The sequence below is a fragment of the Megalobrama amblycephala genome, linkage group LG5, assembly GCF_018812025.1.
Source record: "Megalobrama amblycephala isolate DHTTF-2021 linkage group LG5, ASM1881202v1, whole genome shotgun sequence".
NCBI classification, from domain to species: domain Eukaryota; kingdom Metazoa; phylum Chordata; class Actinopteri; order Cypriniformes; family Xenocyprididae; genus Megalobrama; species Megalobrama amblycephala.
In genome coordinates, this window is record NC_063048.1 from 8,140,163 (window position 1) to 8,157,775 (window position 17,613).

General features: G+C 37.8%; 1 protein-coding gene across 4 annotated transcripts in view; it reads left to right on the plus strand.

The window, feature by feature from the left end:
• The window catches only part of LOC125268391 (connector enhancer of kinase suppressor of ras 3-like), a 92,753-nt gene that overhangs the window by 30,366 nt on the left and 44,774 nt on the right, over nucleotides 1–17,613 (plus strand). For all 4 annotated transcript variants that reach the window (XM_048190556.1, XM_048190555.1, XM_048190553.1 and 1 more), the window contains exons 3-5: nucleotides 7,512–7,714; nucleotides 11,607–11,694; nucleotides 15,272–15,313. In XM_048190556.1, the coding sequence (XP_048046513.1) occupies nucleotides 7,512–7,714; nucleotides 11,607–11,694; nucleotides 15,272–15,313 (333 nt within the window). The remainder of the gene's footprint in view (nucleotides 1–7,511; nucleotides 7,715–11,606; nucleotides 11,695–15,271; nucleotides 15,314–17,613) is intronic.

Genomic DNA, 17,613 nt, shown 5'->3' on the forward strand with positions numbered 1-17,613 from the left:
TCCACTTTAAAGAACCTTTTGTGCAATGGAAAGATTCCTTTGATGTTAAAGGTTATTCGTGGAGATTGTATGTAATTTCACATCCATTATTCCAAATACTCCACCACAGAATGCCTAATTGACCAGCTGCGATCAAGCATCCCAGGGAGCCATGGAATAAATCTTCAGATAAAATAATGTAGTAATATACAGGCAGAATCTCAGGAATTTACCAAGATGTCAGTTAACACGTTTTATGAAATGCATCATGGCAAGGATCATTGTCTAAGTAGAATTAATGATTTAGAATGAGATGCATGATGATTTTTCCAGATCATCTCCCCAAACCTTATACATCTGTTTTGTCCCTCCTTGACGTAAAGAGTCTTCTATTGTCTCATAGCACTGGAAATGATATTAAAGGCACTCAGGCCAAGTATTGGATGCAGAAGTGCAACGTGTTAGCAGCAGTGCTCCAGAGCTCTCCCTGATGAGGTGTCCTCAAGTCTGTTTCATGCTGAACAGGAAACAAATTCCCGCCCCCATCTGTGAGAGCGTCTAGGAACTTTGTCTGTGCGTTGATGGAGGAAACCAATCTCTCATTTCCTGTAAACCATATCAGGTGTAGGTAACCCTATCATTTGATAAATAAAAACCCTCAAAGGACCTTGGGGAGTTATAACACTGTCTTATTTCAGGACCATTTCTGATCATTCTATTGTCTGGAATGAACGTTAACTTGTCACCAGCGTAACATTGCCTTGCTAATATTAATGTTGAATCCAGTACCTCTAGGAAGCTAATTACGCTGGCTAGCTTTGTCTTTGTGCAGCATTATGGGACTGTTCAGAGTATCCGTGAGAATCCATATGTTCTCAGATGAACATGATTTGGCAGTGTGAGCAGAGACTGCAGTGCTGCCATCACCAGTGGTCAGAAGGCAATAGTGTTATCCTTAGGAATATTAGACTTTCTTGATGTGCCATATTCATATATTGACAATCAGGGCAACTATTTAAGCTTCTGAAAAGTTTGGAATAATTATGATTTTTTTTTATGTTTTTGAAAGAAGTCTCTTATGCTCACCAAGGCTGCATTTGTACTTGATAAAAAAAAAATACAGTATACAGTAATATTGTGCAATATTATTACAATAAAATAGCTTTTTTTCTACTTCAATATATTTTCAAATGTATTTCTGTGACATTCATATTTATCAGAAAATCCTAAAAGAATGTATCATGGTTTCCATTAAAACTTGAAGATGCGGAACTGTTTTTAACCTTGATCAAAAACATAAAAAATAATTATTAAAAACTGATTATTCTAAACTTTTTTTTTTTTTAAAGGAGACCTATAATTCCCTTTTCACAAGATAAAATTCACAATAAGTCTCTGGTGTCCCCAGAATGTGTCTGAAGTTTCAGCTCAAAATCCCCCACAGATCATTTATTATAACTTGTCAAATTTGCTCCTATTTGGGTGTGAGCAAAAACACGCCGTTTTTGTGTGTGTCCCTTTAAATGCAAATGAGCCATCATGTTAATCCAGCGTTGAATTGACCCTCGTTTGTGAACCAGTCCGGCGTAAAATGACAGCATGTCAACAAAACTCTACTACAAGAACTCTTCCTCTTCTCTAAAGCAGCCCAACATGGCCTCACCCCCTTTGTTACGTGTTCTCATGGGCGGGGTTTATGTCAATTTTAGGGTTAGTGATGTCACTAACCCAGGAAGAAGCTCATTGTAGTCCCTACCAGCCTTTTGTTGTAGTCCTTCAACGGCAAAGAAAATATCTCCGTTTGCATTGAACTTTGAGCATCGTTTTTGAGCGTGCAGATGTTGTTTATGATCAAACGGCAACATTACACACTAACTAAAGTTAAAAAAGTGAAATAATAATTAAGGACTCCTTTAAAGGAACAGTTCACCCAATATAGTTCTATCAGCATTTACTCTCAACATTTATTAGTGAATGCATGCAGAGACCAGTGGTTGTCCAGAGCTATAGTAAAAGTCGTTCATGTACTATATCAAAAGTTATCAGAAGCCATATGACCAAAATTGGTTATTTAGTCTTTTACATCTTGATCATTATACCTCAGAAAGCCTTGCTTTAGTTTTTACATCAGTAATGATAAGGTTGCAAGAAATGTGAACCAATTACATTTGATTTTATTGACATAAGCCTGGCATTTTCTGAGGCGCCACTCTGTGAGGAGATGATGATTTTTATTAATGGGTGAACTATCCTTTCTAGACCATAGCATATAAACCTGAAGCAGTTTTTGTTTTTTTCTTTTTCTTTGGCTTGGATGCAGTATACTTTTGCAAACTGAGATTTGCCAGACCAGGAGGAACGCTCTTGTCCTTTCCAAGATATTAAAAGTAGAGCACAGGGGATGCCAGGTTTAGCAGCTAAATCAAGAAGCACACTTTCTAAATAGGGCTGTGAAATTTTAAACAGTCCAATTGCTTTACATCATATAACAGTTGAGCATGGGGTGTTGAATTTAATACCTTCTAAGTGTGGATTGAAATTGCACTGTATGCAATACAGTCTGTTTGCTTTTTGCTGCATCTGCTGAACAAGCCTACATTCATTGCATTCCAGAAGTGGATAAATTGCCTATACTAAATACATGGAATTGGACAAGTCAAGTATCGAGTTTTTATTTACATATCAAGCATTTTAAATCAATGGCATACAAAAGGACGCCATAAAAACAGAAGTGAAACGCAAACATGTTGTTTATATCCATTAGGTGGTGTAATGTGCACATCTCTTTGGCATGGAGTGCAACCTGAAGAATGTTTCACTGCTGAAGCAATTAGATTTATTGCTCTCTCTCTTTAAACTAAAATGAAATAAATAGTGAATAAAGGATACAATCTGGTTAAAGAATGTTTCTAGTAGAGCTGCTTACTGAATATATTTGGAACAAGAGAAAATAGAATTGGGATGGGCATTTTTATTCATTTTAGCTGCTTGAGTACTCAACAGATAAATCATCTAAATGCCTGTTTTGGGAAGGTGAAGCTGCTCAATGCGTCAGACTTGCACCGTTGCTTCGTGCCTTGCTGTTTTTTCAGCATCTCAGTCCATGAGCACTGCATTTAAGACAGAGTGTCAAGTGAAAAAGCTGTTCAGCTTTCAAAAACGTATCTCAAGACCACTGTGGTCTGTTCTACTCTGTCAGTTGTGTTGTGTCAACTGTTTTTGAATGCATGACCGCATTCCGTGTACCTTTTGCATTCTGTATCCTCTGCCACCTGATGTCACCTGTTGGAGTTTGGGTTCCTTGCCGCTGGCGCCTTTGGCTTGCTTAGTTGGGGACATTTGACTCGACATTCGATATTCAACAGTGCTTTGATCTGCCTGCATTGACACCATTCTTTAAGAGCTGCTGTGCAGCCAAAATGATATACCAGTTATCAATGTAAAGCTGCTTTGACACAATCTGCATTGTAAAAAGCGCTATATAAATAAAGGTGACTTGACTTGACTTGACTCTGCAAATAGTGTTGCACTGGCATATACAGTGGGTACGGAAAGTATTCAGACCCCCTTAAATTTTGCAGCCATTTGCTAAAATCATTTAAGTTAATTTTTTTTCCCCTCATTAATGTACACACAGCACCCCATATTGACAGAAAAACACAGAATTGTTGACATTTTTGCAGATTTATTAAAAAAGAAAAACTGAAATATCACATGGTCCTAAGTATTCAGACCCTTTGCTCAGTATTTAGTAGAAGCACCCTTTTGATCTAATACAGCCATGAGTCTTTTTGGGAAAGATGCAACAAGTTTTTCACACCTGGATTTGGGGATCCTCTGCCATTCCTCCTTGCAGATCCTATCCAGTTCTGTCAGGTTGGATGGTAAATGTTGGTGGACAGCCATTTTTAGGTCTCTCCAGAGATGCTCAATTGGGTTTAAGTCAGGGCTCTGGCTGGGCCATTTAAGAACAGTCACAGAGTTGTTGTGAAGCCACTCCTTCGTTATTTTAGCTGTGTGCTAAGGGTCAACCTTAAGGTAAACCTTCGGCCCAGTCTGAGGTCCTGAGCACTCTGGAGAAGGTTTTCGTCCAGGATATCCCTGTACTTGTCCGCATTCATCTTTCCCTCGATTGCAACCAGTCGTCTTGTCCCTGCAGCTGAAAAACACCAACACAACATGATGCTGCCACCACCATGCTTCACTGTTGGGACTGTATTGGACAGGTGATGAGCAGTGCCTGGTTTTCTCCACACATACCACTTAGAATTAAGGCCAAAAAGTTCTATCTTGGTCTCATCAGACCAGAGAATCTTATTTCTCACCATCCTGGAGTCCTTCAGGTGGGCTTTCATGTGTCTTGCACTGAGGAGAGGCTTCTGTCGGGCCACTCTGCCATAAAGCCCCGATTGGTGGAGGGCTGCAGTGATGGTTGACTTTCTACAACTTTCTCCCATCTCCCGACTGCATCTCTGGAGCTCAGCCACAGTGATCTTTGGGTTCTTCTTTACCTCTCTCACCAAGGCTCTTCTCCCCCGATAGCTCAGTTTGGCTGGACGGCCAGCTCTAGGAAGGGTTCTGGTCGTCCCAAACATCTTCCATTTAAGGATTATGGAGGCCACTGTGCTCTTAGGAACCTTAAGTGCAGCAGAAATTTTTTTGTAACCTTGGCCAGATCTGTGCCTTGCCACAATTCTGTCTCTGAGCTCTTCAGGCAGTTCCTTTGACCTCATGATTCTCATTTGCTCTGACATGCACTGTGAGCTGTAAGGTCTTATATAGACAGGTGTGTGGCTTTCCTAATCAAGTCCAATCAGTATAATCAAACACAGCTGGACTCAAATGAAGGTGTAGAACCATCTCAAGGATGATCAGAAGAAATGGACAGCACCTGAGTTAAATATATGAGTGTCACAGCAAAGGGTCTGAATACTTAGGACCATGTGATATTTCAGTTTTTATTTTTTAATAAATCTGCAAAAATGTCAACAATTCTGTGTTTTTTCTGTCAATATGGGGTGCTGTGTGTACATTGAGGAAAAAAAATGAACTTAAATGATTTTAGTAAATGGCTGCAATATAACAAAGAGTGAAAAATTTAAGGAGGTCTGAATACTTTCCGTACCCACTGTACAGTTCTCGACTCCAGTTGAACTATCAGGCATCGCCCAATATGCTATTGTAACCAATCACAATAATGAAAAGATTTTTAGTTCAGAGTTCTGACATATGCCCATACCTATATAGCTGATAGTATATGTGTACAGCTGAACATGAAGCCACATGGAAGTATATTCCATTTGATAGCATGCACAAACACAAGCACTCAACACACGCACACTAGAAAGTTTAATTTTTGTCCAGTGTATGTGCTATTTCTCTCCATAAACAATTAAATAATTAGTTCAGAATTAAAATTTCCTGTTAATTTTTTAATTTACTCACCCCCATGTCATCTAAGATGTCTTTCTTTCTTCAGCTGAAAAGAAATTAAGGCTTTTTAGGAAAACATTTAGGATTTTTCTCCATATAGTGGACTTCACTAGGGTTCAATGGGTTGAAGGTCCAAATGTCAGTTTCAGTGCAGCTTCAAAGAGCTTTAAATGATACCAGATGAGGAATAAGGGTCATATCTAGCGAAACGATCGGTCATTTTCTAAAGACAAATTAAAATGTATATACTTTTTAACCACAAAAGCTCATCTTGCACTAGCTCTGCGATGCACCACGCATTACGTAATCACGTTGGAAAGGTCATGCATGACGTAGGTAGGGCTGTCACGGTTAAGTAATTTCCCTTGCGGTATTTTTGAATGGCTCAATAGCACAATATGCGGTATTACCGCCGAGGTCATATTCAATAACGAAACTAAATCGAGCGTTGAAACAGGAAGTGAAGTAAACAGAAGAAAATGTCAATATAAGGGTCTACATAACAGAATATAAACCTGACAATAAGATCGTAGAGCTATTGTTATATGTATAATAGTTAGTTCCGATCCTCGAATTTGACTAAACAAGAGTCTTTCTGCTGATATTTCACGAGTATAAGCAGAATTACTCATCTGCGCGTTCTAGATGGGCTGTCAGTCAGTGCAGTTACATTGTTGCGCCACAAGGTGGCGGCAAGGGACTGTCTTTGAGTCTTTAAATAGTTCATTGAACTACATGTTCAAAACGCTGATTCATTCAAAGAGAGATGTAAAGAAACAAGCTGTTGAAATCACTTTAACTTTGAGTGCCACTTTATAAGTCTCAGTTGACCAGTAATGCGTCGATGCTCAGGCAGAGATTTCGCTTTCCTTGGACACGAATATATGTCTCGGCCTGAAGGACAGATGCAGGTGATCGCACGTGCTCAGTCGATCTCTCTCACATTCACTGTCTGTTTAGGCTTGTTTAGTCCAAATCTACGGAGCCTCTGTACAAATCACCATGGTACACATTATTCTATCATTATTAACTTATTTAATATTTAGTACGCATGCATGAAGTGTAAAACCAGAAAGACATAATCTTTCAAAAAAATAGGTAACATGCAAAATCGCGGTTGCTGCGGTTTTTGCAGTCCTCTGCAGTTGGCTCGCCAATAGCGCGGTATTACGATATTGCGGTTATCGCGACAGCCCTAGACGTAGACGGAAGTACCGATCCAGTGTCTACAAAGCAAACATGCAAAGACTAAGCCAAACCGACTTTACAAAAAAAGGTAAAACAACTATGTTGGACGATTTTGAAGGTTAAGGAGAAAATGAGTTGGAGTTTTTCACCCTACAGTGGTACTTTCACCTACATCACACGTGACCTTTCCAACGTGATTACGTAAGAGCATACGCTCAGTATGGCTGCACGATTTGGGGTAAAATCGAACTACATTTGTGATTTTTTTTTTTTTTTTTTTTTTTTTTTTTTTTTTAATTTATTTTTATTAAAGGTTTGTGTTGTTTGTAAGGCTGAGCGATTTTTCCAAAATGTTATGGCTATAAAATAATAATAATATAAAAATAGTAGTAGTAGTAGTAGTAGTAGTAGTAGTAGTAGTAGTAGTAGTATTACTACATTTTATCAAAAAAGGTTTGATGGTTTAACATTTGAGCATGAAGGAGATAAGACAGCCATAAATATTTGTATTGTAATTTAATCTTATCTTCATGTTCAAATGTTAAACCATCAAACTTTTATTTTATTTTGAACCCTTAACTTCTCTTTTGTTGATAAGCTTCTCATTACTAAAATTGGAAGATGATTCACAAATAGACATTAGAATGACCCGAACGCTTCACTCTGAAACATGCAACATGTACATTTAATTAATTCACAGCCTTTTCGTTTTCATAATCATGATTTAGATTTTATTTTGATTAATTGTGAAGCCCTAACATGTGGTTCTGGCTGTGAGTGTACAGTAAGCATGTACTATACTGATAACGATATTTACATCATGCACACTGTACGCATTTCCTAGCAGATGCGCAAAAAGCAAGTATACTTTAGGCTTTACAGTAATGTATGATTCTCTGCCTCTTCCTCAGAACTATGGTGTGGAGACGGATAACTTGAAGAATCTGGTGCTGAAAATGAGAGCTGTGACCAACAGCCTTCAGAATGCAACGTCAGAACGCAGGAAGAGTCCAACGTATGAAAGCAACACGTCGAGCAAACTCCCAAATGAATTCCTCTCCTCTGTGGTTGAACTTATTGGAGCAGCCAAAAGCCTCCTGGCATGGCTGGACAGGTACAAACATCCATATTCATCATTTCTTTACATATTTCTATTGCTCATTTCTATTTCTATTGCTCCTTTATTTCTGTAAAGGAGGCGTATGGACAAGAGTTCCCAGGGAATTTAAGCATGTAAAAGGCTATCTTGTGTTACGCACAGATGATTTATAAGGAGCTTTTACTCTTAAAACTGATGGTAATCCTCTGGAAGGTCATATAATTGACTGCAGAGTCTGAACTTAGACTTGCATGAGCAGCACTTACATTTAGATTTTTCCAGACAGGGCAGACAGTTGTAACCAGATACAATCCGCCTTTCTTTCCTAACCACTCTGTGCACAGCTAACCACATCTTTCTTATGCAGGGTGAACAAAAACTCTGTTTCAAATCCTAGTTAGCTGCCTTGTTATATCCTCTCTACATAGGCAGCATCCTTAAACCCTGGGTATACTTTGTTTTTTACGCATACGCTTTACTTTATATACTTCACTTGACTTGTACGCATACACACGATTGACGCATGCTCAGTTTTGAGCAATCTCTCTCCGTGAGTTACAACCCATATAAACATCTTTGTGTTCTTTCATGCTAGAGTTGTACAAATGAGGGAACTGTCTAACCTCTTCACACAATCTCTTGTCTATGTAGGCCTCCATCGTCGCTGTAGCTTGCATGTGTTCCAGTTTGTTCTGTGTATCCAGTTTTTCTTCGACTACCTTGTGAATCGGTGCCCCCAGGGCACGGTTGCCACCTTGTGGATAAACTAATTACTGCAAAAAAAAATTAAATGCACATCTGCATCCTGTACGTACAATTATGCATGGTTATAAAAATCCGACGGTGCGCGTAAAGTATGCGCATACTCTCATCACGCACACGTGTACGCGTAAAAAGTGAACTATACTGTGGGCTTTACTGAAGTAGAACCTGATAAGTGACTGAATTGCAACACTCTATATACACTAAAAAAAATGTTGTAGGATTTATTTTGAAACTATTTTTCACTTGAAATTGCTAGTAAATTTCACAAATAATTACAAAGAAATGACTAGTGACACATTGGAATAAATATGGAATTTTGAAGTATAAAAGACTGGATAATCTTTGAAAAATCATAGTTTTACAGTGCAGCTACTCCAAAAACCACTCAAATGTTCCTCTCAAGATTCCAGAAGATTTTGACTGTGAGAGAGATGGTCCACCCATAAATGCATATAAATGTGAAGAAAAAAAAATGCGGCTGTTTTCCTACTTTAAATTTAAGAGTCAGTTGTGTTTTTCACAGAAGCATGGCTGTAGTACAGTGCATTGAAAGTTGATTTTGTGTGAAGATGCAGAATGCCATAGAATTGGAATCCAATCTACAGAAAAAATGTAGTATTGCTTTTTTCCTATATCGACAAACAGTTTACAGAGTCAGAGTCCCCATTCAAGTAAATAGTTGCAGTACTTGCATGACTAGAAAGTGGTGATTTAATTCATTAATAAAGCAGCCATATCACCCTGTAGCCCAAGACTGGTTGCCCACTGAAGTTAAGCAGGGCTGAGCCTGGTTAGTACCTGGATGGGACACCTCCTGGGAAAACTAGGTTGCTGCTGGAAGAGGTGTTAGTGAGGCCAGCAGGGGGTGCTCACCCTGTGGTCTGTGTGGGTCCTAATGCCCCAGTATAATGATGGGGACACTATACTGTCAAAAAGCACCGTCCTTCAGATGAAACGTTGAAACAAGGTCCTGACTCTCTGTGGTCGTTAAAAATCCCAGGATGTCCTTCGAAAAGAGTAGGGGTGTAACCCTGACATCCTGGCCAAATTTGCCCATTGGCCTCTGTCCATCATGGCCTAATGATCCCCATACACTGACTGGCTTCATCACTCTATCTACTCTCCACCAATAAGCTGGTGTGTGGTGGGCGTTCTGGCGCAGTATGGCTGCCGTCGGATCATCCAGGTGGATGCTGTACATTGGCGGTGGTTAAGGAGATTCCCCCTTCCATATGTAAAGTGCTTACCCAGAAAAGAGCTATATAAATGTAAGGAATTATTATTATTATTATTATTATTATTATTATTAATTAGTTTACCAACTTAACCTTAACATTTGCACATGCTTACATAAGTACTTTTTAAAATAATTACAAATTGAAAAACAATTGTATATTAAGAATTTGAAACTAATATAACTTCAGAACATACAAGCAAGTAGCAAATAATAAAGAGAAGCAATGAAACATGTTACAAGCAATAAATACTGAAAGAACTCTTGTTTAAGATTATCTGAACATTTTCTTCCTCATGTTTACTGTCGTTTGATTGTTACATCATAGACAGCGGGAGATCTAGTAGGTTGCGTTCACGCACGGATCTTTTGAAATATAAACCATTTTTAGACTCAAGTACATTAAACCACTTACACGGAGTCGCGCACTGCCGCATGCGCGAGCACTCTTCACAAACAAAGCGTCAGAATTTGAAATTGAAAGCAGCCTTCTGTAAGTGACTTTAATATTTTAAATATATAAGTCCACTGCATTCCAAACGACATAAATGATGCCTTCGTAGAGCATTTGTAAGGAAAATACAGACGGGCAAGACCGCGCACAGCGACATCAAACATCCTGTTCAATGAAGCCCTCGAAAGTTGTTGTAATTCACTTCAACCTTTCCGATCTTTATGAAAGATTTTATGGAAAATTTGAGTGGTGTATGTGTGTGAGGAATCGGAAGCAAGCAGAATCCGAGTGTTTCTAAAGCACACTCAGCGCCATTGCGCATCTGAATAAAAACTCAGAAATTCTCAGAATCGATTTTTTTTTTTTTTTTTTTTTTCCTCCCTTCTCCCACCCCTAATAAATATGGCCACAGAGTGAGCTGACTTTCCTTAAAATAATTTTGGTTTGACGTAGCATGTTGTTTAACTAAGATACTAATCATATGCAGAGCCTAAAATTAACACTGGCCTAGCGCCAAATGTGAGTAAAAATCGCTGTTGGCGAGTAGATGAACGTGAACAAACGTAAACAACACTCTGTACCATTGACGGGTCAGTGCTGCGTCATCTCGAATGTTTAAGCCTTTTTAATGAAAATATTTAAGTTCAACATCCGAAACATCCGGAGGTGGTAAAATAATTTTGGCCTGTAAATTTTCGTAAGTCACTGGCCATTGGCAGGTGGCATTATATATATTTTAACTGAGCTTGTCGCCACATATTCTGGCAAAAAAGGGGAAAATTCCCAACACAAGAATTATGCTGGGTGTGAGTAAGATTTTTTTTGTCTAGTTTCATCTAGTTTCTTTCTAGAAGTTTGTCCACCCAAAAAAAAAAAAAAGTAAAAAATTGTCCAACCGCAAAAGGACTTAAATATATATATTTTTTCTTTCTGAGAAAAAATATTTAAGGAAGAATTTATGCAAGTGTTTTAACAAAAATACAAGCTTTATATTTCTGCTTTTAAACCCTTGAAGTGCAAGGCCCTGTTTTCAAGTGCCTTACGGTAACCACAATTTAGTGTGTATTTTATGACACAAAAGATACTGACTTTAAATTCAGAACATTCCTTTAAAGTCAAAGCCACTGGTACTATTATTACTATTATTATAATGTTTTAACCACAGAAATTCAGTGATATCTTCTCAAGTTATATGGTGTCATTGTTCTGATCTGTCTGGAAAAAACAAATGGAAACTGTTTGACTGCATTTAATAGGTTTATAGGGAGCTACATGGTAATGTGTTTAATCGCAGCTCCAGTTTTTATGACCACCGATTCAGAAACTCCAGACACGCAGTGATGGAAATAAAGTTCTTTGCTATTGTAAGGCCACATCAGAAAATCCTGTGCAAGAAGTTTGTTGTCCTGTCTTGGTATTAATTTGATCTTTTCAATAATTTCCTCTGTCTGCAGAACTCCATTGACGGGAATCAGCGATTTCACCACCACCAAGAACAAAATCATTCAGTTGTGTCTGGAACTGACCACTACAGTTCAACAGGTCAGTATGATTTTTAGGACAGACACACTAGAACATAAACTAATGTTCATTTTTAAGCTCTAATGCATTTCCCAGTGCGGGATTTAGAGCTGGAAAGCTGGATTCAATCCAAGCCTGAAGCTAGTTATCTGGCCATGTGTTGCCTTGCTGTGTTTGCTTTGGGGGATTTACTTCAGACAGTAACAAGCAGACCCCCCATCACATCAGTCACAGGTTCTGAGTTTACAGTTTCATTAAAACAAGCCAGGATGCTTTTGTAACATGGCCGCCAACATTCCTCCATGTTATCTTCCTTGCTTGTGGTTGCCTTCTGCAAGATGTTCTCAGTGGGAGTCTTGTGTTCTGTGTGCTTTCAAAGCTGCCATTATCAGAGATGCTTCGAGACGGATGTTGGTTTGATAGGAACTAGAGCTGCACGATTAATCGTTAAAAGATTGCAATCTCAATTCGAACTCCCACACAATCTTATTCCTAAATGTCAACGATTCTCCCGTGTCTATTAAACCTTTGAGAAGTACGATCACAGCGAGCGTTCAAATCTGCGTTGGTGCTGCCGCTGATCCAGAGAGATCATCATGCATAGATATGAAACAAACAGTCTTTCAGCCACACAGTATTATTATTTCTGTCTTTTACAATAATTCATATTATCACAGAAGTACTGGAGTAAATTTTATAGTTCGAATGTCTATGGTAGCGATCAAAATATTGCAATTCACCTTTTTGACACATCAAATAAAGATTGAATCAATTACATCGTTACATCAGTAGGTGGCGACAAGTGACTGTTAAAAAAAATTATATGTCATTGAATCATTCATTCAAAAGATTTGTTCAAAAATGCTGATTCATCCAGTAATGAAACAAAGGAAGTCTTTATTCGGTTGTTAAGTCTGACGTCACGCTGCAGCGCTTCAGGGTCCAAACGCTCTATCTATACCACAAGAAAACAACAAATGGTGCTAATATACACACACAATGTGGTGTAATACTTCCAAAACATTATAATCATAACCTTTATCTCCATACCAAAATCCCAGATGGCCAGACAGTGATTCATCTTTTATAAATCATTAAAATATTAATGTCTGTGAGGCTGTGAGCACAGGAGACTGTTGTGTGGACTGTAAGTATTTTAAATGTTTAACTTTAAAATGTTAAATGTTTAATATGAATAAATAGCGCTCATAAACGGCCATGGAGATTCTCAAGTGAAACGAGTCGAGGCTTGGACCCAGAAACGGCGTTCCTTACGTCACGATTTAACAAGCGGATGAGCAAGTCATTGAATCGTTCACTCAAACTGATTTAAAAAAAAAATAAATAAATAAATTATTTTTGTAATATACTGTATTGTTTAGTTGCCAATCCAGAATCGTGCAGCTCTAATAGGCACATACTCTCTCCTGTCCACATTCTTTCTCGCCTAGTATTTATGTTTAGGTGGTTAAATAGTATGTTTCAATATTGTTAAGTTTGATTTTTTTGACATTGACAAATTACAAATTTCTTTCAAGAACTTGTTTTGGTGGATTTGACAGCCCTGCATAGATTTGTTTTGAAAATGAAGTATTCTATGGAAGCTCTGGAATGACTACATTGTTTAAGTTTGATCTTGGCTGTCTATGTTGGGCCCTATGATTTCCACAATGTAGAAAACGTGGTCAGAATCGTGTCTCTACTACACATACTCATACTCATGCACACATGATGCTCGTTGTGCTTTTAGTGTCTGTCATCTCACTATATGAACACATGAACACATGAACTTCATCTCCAGAGCTGCTTGGAGAGTTCACCAGCATTTTACCATTTAATTTGATAAAACCATCATCATATTCATGCAGAAACTTATAGGATTAGTCCACTTTTAAATACACTTTTCCTGATAAATTTACTCACCCCCATGTCATCCAAGATGTTCATGTTTTTCTTTCGTCAGTCGAAAAGAAATGAAGGTTTTTGAGGAAAACATTCCAGGATTTTTCTCCTTACAGTGGATTTCAATGGCTACCAAAGATTGAAGGTCAAAATTACAGTTTCAGTGCAGCTTCAAGGGCTTTAAACAATACCAGATGAGTAATAAGGGTCTTATCTAGCGAATCGATCGGTCATTTTCGAAAAAAATACAACCTGAATGTTCTACGCCTTCCCTATTCTACTTACGGAAAGAACGCGGCGCCAGTTTCGTTTTTTTCCGTAACTTGAATAGGGAAGGCGTAGGACATTCAGCGTAAACGTTATGAAGAATGCGGAAGCGGAAAGTACGTTCAAGGCAATATTTTGAAAAATTTTAAAAAATAAATAAAACAGATAAATAACATATATATATATATATATATATATATATATATATATATATATATATATATATATATATATATATATATATATATATATATATATAACAATCACTGTCTGTGATAGTTGGGATACTTATTAATTATATTTATTTTTCATTTATACTACAGGGCTGTTAAATGCTTGATTCTAATTGGCTGATGAACGTTCTAAGTTGTGCAATTATTTTTCATGAAACGCACGGCTAAAGTAGTTCCGGGCAGGTCCTGAGCGCATTACAGTTCCACATCACTTTGACCAATTAAAGTTTTGTATTAGTGATCGGAAAGTGCAAGTAGTTGGGAGAGAAAAGAACCAAGTTTTTATAGAGAAGTAAACTGGAGCCAATAGGGATCTTGCCTAGGACCGAAATGGTCAGAAACAGCATGGTTGTTTTCAAGAGTGTCTGGTACTCCATATTAAAGTTGAGTTTCCAGCCCAGTCAGGAGTTTAATGATATGGGATAAAATCATTAGAGTGCATAGCCTCTTACTGGAGAACAGGAATGCAGCCTGACAAATGCGGAAGAGTGACAGATTAACACAACAGCTTCTGACATCTCCCTCTGATTCCCAGTCAAGTGGAGTCAGAAATAAGAACACAAACACATTCCAGACATGAACTCTTGTAGTGGACTGAATTTAGGACACATGTAACTTTGAGTGGCTTCAAGTAAATTTACTCTGAGCCATGTTAGGTCATGTGACATGCGAGAACCAATGAGGTTTGCACTTTAGTTGATGTTTGTTTGTATCAAGTACTGTATGCATGTGTTGTTTATCATTGCTGGGTGAAATATCCCTTTAAAGCTGTCATAGGGAATGTCCAGCAACCATTGGACATTTAAAAATGATAAACTTCTTTAGATCAGGACTGCTTCCTTTTCAGTGTACCGTCAATTTGAGCTCCGTATGTGGAATCTTAGATATCAAAATGCCTTAAGTGAAGCTTTCTTTCCCTTCTACTCTTAATGCACCAGACGCTGGGTTATTGTCTTGTGTCCTCTTCCCTTCCTCACTTTGGTGTACTCCCACGATGTGTTGTGTAATTATCTTGTCTTGGAGTGGACATGGAGATGTATTTCAAGGCTGAAAGCTGTTTATTTGAGGCTGGAGGTCATTCACTGTTGCTGTGTCAAGCTCTGTAATTATACAGCATTCCTGAATCTGAACTTTTTGTTTTTATTATTCACAGTGGTTCAAACATGCTCTGCGATTTTTCTTTCTTTCCTGCACAGGACTGCACTGTGTATGACATGGAAGAGAAGGTTTTGGATGTTGTAAGTATCTTTTTGTATTTCCATTATTACTTTTTTAAATAGTCATAAAGTTATTGGTTTTATTTCTTTCACTTGTGTAAATGGTGATAATGTGTCTAGTTTTGGTTAGATTTATGTTTCTCAGGTTGTCAGGCATCTGGGTCAAATGCGATAGCCTCATTACCTTTTATCGTGCATCATTTCATGTTAACAAAAATTTAAGCTCAACCCCCAATAAAGACTATTTTTGTACCAAACATATTTTTGGAACAACATTGATAATAATAAAAAATGTTCCTTAAGCATCAAATGGTTTCTGAGGGCCTGTTTACACCTGGTCACTTCATGCGTTTTCTCTGATCAGATTTATAAAAACGGTTGCATTTACACTTAGCCACATAAATGTGTCCCCGCCAAAAACGGATATAAATCCGATCTTCAATTCCTGCGCTATATGCAGATTTCATGGAGTTCACGTCACCAAAAGCAAGAAATATATGCTGCATTTTATTGATCATCAGCTAATTTCAATATTAAAGACCGCAATAGGAGAGAGCGCAGCAACAGCACTGGTAAGATCATCACATTATCACATTTTGATTAAAAATTACAAGCTCAAACAAATTAAAAATAAATGAAACATATGCATTGATGAATTGTTCACACCAAGACCAATAAAATGCATTTAGAAAGTAGATAGGGGGAATTTCCATTTTATACCAACTTTCAATTAAAGGTGCCCTAGAACTTTTTTTTAAAAGATGTAATATAAGTCTAAGGTGTCCCCTGAATGTGTCTGTGAAGTTTCAGCTCAAAATACCCTATAGATTTTTTTTTAACTGCCTATTTTGGGGCATAATTAGAAATGAGCCGATTCAGGGTGTGTGGCCCTTTAAATCTGGTGCTCCACGCCCCAAGAGCTCGCGCTTGCCTTAAACAACATAAAAAAAAGTTCACACAGCTAATATAACCCTCAAAATGGATCTTTACAATGTGTTCGTCATGCAGCATGTCTAATCGCATAAGTACAGTGTTTATTTTGATGTTTACATTGATTCTGAATGAATTTGAGGCTATGCTCCGTGGCTAACGGCTAATGCTACACTGTTGGAGAGATTTATAAAGAATGAAGTTGTGTTTATGAATTATACAGACTGCAAGTGTTTAATAATGAAAATAGCGACGGCTCTTGTCTCCATGAATACAGTAAGAAACAATGGTAACTTTAACCTCATTTAACAGTACATTAGCAACATGCTAACGAAACATTTAGAAAGAGAATTTACAAATATCACTAAAAATATCATGATATCATGGATCATGTCAGTTATTTTTGCTCCATCTGCCATTTTTTGCTATTGTTCTTGCTTGCTTACCTAGTCTGATGATTCAGCTGTGCACATCCAGATGTTAATACTGGCTGCCCTTGTCTAATGCCTTTCATAATGTTGGGAACATGGGCTGGCATATGCAAATATTGGGGCGTAACAGTCAGTGTTATGTTGAGATTCGCCTGTTCTTCGGAGGTCTTTTAAACAAATGAGATTTATATAAGAAGGAGGAAACAATGGAGTTTGAGACTCACTGTATGTCATTTCCATGTACTGAACTCTTGTTATTTAACTATGCCAAGATAAATTCAATTTTTGAATCTAGGGCACCTTTAAAGGATTAGTTCACTTCAGAATTCAAATTTCCTGATAATTTACAAATCTCCATGTCATCTAAGATGTTTATGTCTTTCTTTCTCCAGTCGAGGTTTTTGAGGAAAACATTCCAGCATTTTTCTCCATATAGTGGACTAGTGGACTTCACTGGGGTTCAACGGGTTGAAGAACCCATTTGCAGTTTCAGTGCAGCTTCAAAGAACTCTACATGATCCCAGATGAGGAATAAGGGTCTTATCTAGAGGAACAATCATCATTTTCTAAAAAAAATAAAAATTAAAAATTATATACTTTTTAACCACAAATGCTCGTCTTGCACTAGCTCTGCGATGCGCCACGCATTACGTCATCACGTTGGAAAGGTCACGCGTGACATAGGTGGAAATACCAAGCAAGTGTTTACAAAGTGAACGTGCCTTTGACTACGTCAAATGCCCTTTACAAAAAAAAGGTAAAACAACAATGTCTTTCGATTTTGAAGTTGGAGGAGAAAATGAGATGGAGTTTTTCGCCCTACTGCGGTACTTCTGTCTACATCACGTGTGACCTTTCCAACGTGATTACGTAATGCGTGGTGCATCACAGAGCAGTGCAAGACAAGCATTTGTGGTTAAAAAGTAATATATATATATATATATATATAATTTAGAAAAA